At 31.1% G+C, this 4,984-nt stretch overlaps 1 protein-coding gene across 11 annotated transcripts; it reads right to left on the bottom strand.

Annotated features, from left to right (window-relative positions):
• Positions 1–1,376: 1,376 nt before the first annotated feature.
• On the bottom strand, positions 1,377–4,242 carry LOC100795818 (ERBB-3 BINDING PROTEIN 1). Of its 11 annotated transcripts, XM_014770255.2 has the most exons (5): positions 4,035–4,216; positions 3,755–3,875; positions 3,502–3,571; positions 3,078–3,372; positions 1,377–2,969 (listed from the first exon to the last, which is right to left on the bottom strand). In XM_014770255.2, exons 2-5 carry the CDS (start codon positions 3,843–3,845, stop codon positions 2,964–2,966), a joined length of 462 nt encoding a protein of 153 aa, XP_014625741.1. In that variant the 5' UTR covers positions 3,846–3,875; positions 4,035–4,216; the 3' UTR covers positions 1,377–2,963. The 11 variants fall into 11 exon arrangements, 2 of the variants coding, with proteins under 2 accessions (XP_014625741.1, XP_014625740.1); XR_005889527.1 differs by having other exon boundaries at positions 3,078–3,562; positions 4,035–4,242; XR_005889526.1 differs by having other exon boundaries at positions 1,377–3,207; positions 3,449–3,571; positions 4,035–4,213.
• Between the last annotated feature and the right edge of the window lie 742 nt (positions 4,243–4,984).

Raw genomic sequence — 4,984 nt, 5'->3', positions numbered from 1 at the left:
CAGATTTACTTACTGAAAGAAGATATCGTAAACTGAATGTAGCTAAAGCAAAACTAAAATTGAAAAGTGCTAGTATCATACATTCAACTGATTAATTATTAAAAAATTGATATGAATTTAATAAATAATTACCAATTTGACCCCATAAGAAATAATAAAAACTCTAACATGTTAACAACCTAAATATGATTGTGGTCTTCAAAACACCAACTTAAAAAACAATTTTTCATCTAAAAAAAAAAGACAGTTTAATAAGAAATAAGATAATTTGATTAAAAAAATCATTAAACCAATTATTCATGACTATTATCTAGATTTTGTTGCATTTGATTTTATCAATTATTATAAATCCAGATATTCTTTCTAACTCCTCATCATAATCTAACAAAGTTTTTTTGGTAGTTATTGATATTTTATAAAAAAATTCTAAAATTTCAACAAAGAGCATATAGTGTATATAATAACCTCAAAGAAGTGAAATGAGTGGAATTTAGGGCAGACATGCTTGTTTGTTGTATCCTGAGATAAGAGCAGGCTTTTTTGTTTCAGAATGGTTCATTGGTGTGCCTCGGTGCTTATATTATTATTATTCATAACACATGCAGGCAGAATTTGACAGAACCATGGTGAAGTCAAAACACGGAACATTAGCCTACGTAATTAATTCTTAAAAAAATGAATACAACACTCCCCCGCAAAAAATGAGATCATTGTGATTGTGATATTAGTTCCCATATTAGTCTGCCATGATAATTAGGATAAAAATTGGTTGTTTTCCTAATATCGATAAAGTAATAAAGTATTCATAAGCTAAAGAGGATGTCAAAGTACAGGAATACAATTTTAAAATCCACGTACCTGAAATCGACGTCATCATAAATTAATTCATTAATAAAGCAAACTGCCGTTAAGCAATAGCATGGCAAAATGGTAAATAAAGCAATAACATGCATTCTGCCATTAAGCAATAGCATGGCAAAATGGCAAATAAGGCAAACTTCCCATTTATCGCCACTAGGCAACAGCACCCTCGTTATAAACCCTCCTTTTCTTCTGACATGAACCCTCATTATACATCTTAAGTTCTCTCATTCTCAACCCTCATTGTAAGCCTGCTCTTATCTAGGATACAACAAACAAGCATGCCTGCCCTGAATTCCACTCATTTCACTTCTTTGAGGTTATTATATACACTATATGCTCTTTCCCATGCATTTCTTCTTTCTATTACTAGACAATCCTTGTGTTCCAGTTTTCCGTCAAATTCTGCCTTCATGTTTTTCTAGCAAAATACTAACTTTTATTTTCCCATAATGATTGTACTTAATTACTTAGCGACAAAGTGATAAATGTATTCAAGGAATTGCAGGAGATCCTCATCAAATTCCTAACACTGCTCATTGCTCTGATTTCAGTAACAAACACTGATTCAGGGAAGCTTTTGTTTACAGAACAGCACAAGCTACTGATGTCTCTGATTTTAACCATTGTCTTATACTTCTTCTTTGCTTCCATTGGGACAATACTTCAGATATATAAGGGAAGCCTTCTTCAACACGTAATTTGGGTCATGCTTATTGTGGGAGCTGTTGTTTCAGTTCTGGCTTTGAGCTTCATTTCAGCCACCGTAGCTTGGATCACTTTGGCTATGTGGGTTGGAATATTAGCAGTGGTTGCCTACGACTATGGTGTTCCTCAAAGGATCACGAATTGGATTAATTAAGGGTCTATCACACAGAGCTAATTAAGGTTGTTGCCTCTCTAGAGAAAGCATCAAACTATGACACTATATCCTGATCACATCACAGTTATGTTGTCCTTTGTGGTGGTTCGTTGTTGTTACTCATGTTTTTTCTTTGTTATATTTTGTATTATATGTTTCTAGATTCTTGACTTAGGAAGAATCTGTTGTTGGATTTGTGAAAATATATCTTCTTTTTAATGATTAGGCAAGTTTTGTTTATCTCTCCCTTTTATGACTAATGGAGTTAATTAAGAATGCCAAAAAGAATGATTTTGATGTAAGTAAATGGATTATTTAGTTTAACTTGTGATAAAATAGATTTAAAAAATAATATTAAAAAGAATTATTTTAAAAAAAGTATGTTAAAAAATTAATTTATGTTTAGAAATGATATTTTAAAATTAAGTTTAAAAGAATTGATTTTATTTAAATTGTATAATAGAACTATTTTTGAAGAATTATTTATGTATAATAGAACTATTTTCGAAGTATTAATATAGGTATATGTTTAAAAATTTGGTAGGTTTTGCACCTAAGAGGAGGGAATATGAAAAGAAACAAGAGAAATCCTGTCAAGATTTTTTCTAAAATTTTATCTGAATAAAAAATAACAGGACGGAATACAAAACGAACAAATCTTTGTTAGTGCAACTATGACAGAAACAAGCTTAATTGGAGTTTATCCATAGCCAATAATGTCTTCATCATACAGAGATCAGCTTATCAAATTTACAATATACTGTATTATAAACCAAATTAAGATAGTTTTAGGAGAAAGTGGAAGACTCAAAAGAAAACAGACATATCCAGCTGAATTTTTTTACAACAATTTGAATCAGAATAGAGAACAAATCAAGTTTTTGATGCAAATGCATGACAGCATTCATCATGTAGATAAAAAAAACACTTGAACTGAGAACCAATTAATCTCAAAAGAACAAAACATATAGCATAAGGTGAGAAATACACATTATAGACAAGAGGAGTTCCAAAAAAGAGCAATGTGATAGACAACACAAGAAGAAACATGAATGACCTCTATCAGTGTAACTATGACAATAAAGCTTCATCGGAGTTTATCCGTAGCCCAAGATAGTTTTCATCATTTAGAGATCAAAATCCACAAGGCATGTGTTTAGGCAAAGAAAACGATACACATGAAGCAACCTAATTTCTCTCCGATTTTACTAAGCTGAATTGCTTATAATAGTGTATGACCTTACACCTATTAACCAATGAAATAAATCAAGAAAGGCAACATGTAGTAAAATCCAAATCAACTTGTATTATATAAATGCAGATCCAGTAAAAAAAAATTGTTACAATTGATTACCTTCTTTCCCGGCCTGACAAGCCTCAAGGCCACCTCAGCAGCAGTATTTGTGGCAGCAACAGGACCTTCCTGAAGAACATGGGTGTGAGCTACCGCAGTGATGAATCCATCTATATGGCATGCCATATCACTGCAACCAACCAAAGAAACAAACATCAACTTCAGAATAATAGCAGAAACCACTGACTCCATTGGAGAGAAATGGCAGACAACGCTGTTTACAGATAAACATGTTGGGAAAGCAACACATCTCTCAATCTTCCTCTTCACATTCTTGTACACATTTCCAGTTTGCTTACACACACAAAGCAAACCCAATAAGCTAATCCATAAATATTAAAAAAAAGACACAAACCAGCAATTGAACGTACATATATGTTAAGAACAGGCAATGCTCCTTCATTTATGAATATTATAAGCTTACTCTCTAATGTATGAATCCCCTTTCTCACAAATATCCACAATCTTCGCCTTCGGTTTACATTCTGAAATAACTAGCATCAGGGCACGCAGAAAAAAAAATACAGTCCAATCTTAGCAAAACAAAAAATGTAAATTAAAAAAAGGTGAACTTCAGCAAGGTTCCAGAAAAAAATTGTGTCCAATGCATGAAATAACCAAAACCCAGATAGAATTTGAGACCACAAACATTAAGTGTAAGAGAGTGAGGAACACACTGTTAACGATCTCAGCAGTGGTTTTGTATTTGGTGACAACTTCGGCAGAAGAGAGATCCAACTCTTTCTCCTCCCTTTCATCGTCCGACATGGTGGCACAACTCTTTAGTCCTTGTAACCTCTGAAACACCCAAATGAAATGGGACAAAGAAATGAGGAAAACAAAAAACAAAAAACCAATCTTTATCCAATTGGGTCGTGCAAGAGAGTGAAAAACCAATAAACAAAGAAGACCAAGATGAAACATTGGGAAATTGATGGATTTTGAAGCAACACTCACTGTGAGGAAGTTGGGGATGATGGCAGTGCAGAGGAATGAGCCTAGAAGAATGGGATTTTAGGAATTAAATAGAAAAAGGGAAGTCTTGTAGAGCCAAACGGTGCTCCTGCTCCTGTGCAACTAGGGTTACAGCCACAGGCAGCTTTGGCTTATATAGGAGTTTTCATTTTCGTTGCAAGAGTACAAACGAGTAGGGTTTTTACCTTCCATTTTTCCCCCTTATTATTTATTTATATATAGTACATTACCCTTTTGGTACTGTGATGTGTATTGTACTATACACAAAACATTAAAACTACAACATGGATGTAATGAAAAAAAAAAAAACAATCAAAAAATACTAGGAGACATTTCTTGTTTTAAATAATTATATGACTTGCTCCAAGTTATTTATCATTTATCATTAGATTACAAAATATAAGATTTTGTTCTAAAGATGGGGAGAAATATTTATAATATTTTTATTTTTAATATATTATTTATTATTAAGTAGATTTCATATTAATTTTATGAAATACTAAATAAAATATATTATATTTTTTACTGTATAAAAATTATTATATAAAAATTAAAACTTACGTTAATTTTAATGTTAAAAATCTGTTGTATAATATTTATATTTTTTAAATTAGAATAACTTTAATAATTTTTTTGTAGTTGAGTGTCTTTCTTTTATTTTTTGACATATGTTTGTGGATTTTTGTATTGAATGAATCCATATTTTCTTTTCCTTTAATTAGTTATCCCATCAAAGATAATATTTAAAAAAAATTATTATTTTCATGTATTTTACAAAATGACATCTTATTAAATAGCAGTTATCAAATAATTATGTTAAAAAGAAGTTAACAAATAACTAGATTTCTGTTAATTGGTTATTGGTACTTAGGAATTAATCAATTGTCATTCGTTATTTGAACACAATTAACTATGAAAGAGCACATATATGT

The sequence above is a fragment of the Glycine max genome, chromosome 18 (genome assembly GCF_000004515.6).
Source record: "Glycine max cultivar Williams 82 chromosome 18, Glycine_max_v4.0, whole genome shotgun sequence".
NCBI lineage: Eukaryota > Viridiplantae > Streptophyta > Magnoliopsida > Fabales > Fabaceae > Glycine > Glycine max.
Note: the sequence above shows the minus strand (reverse complement) of the source record. Positions and strands in the feature narration are given on the sequence as shown.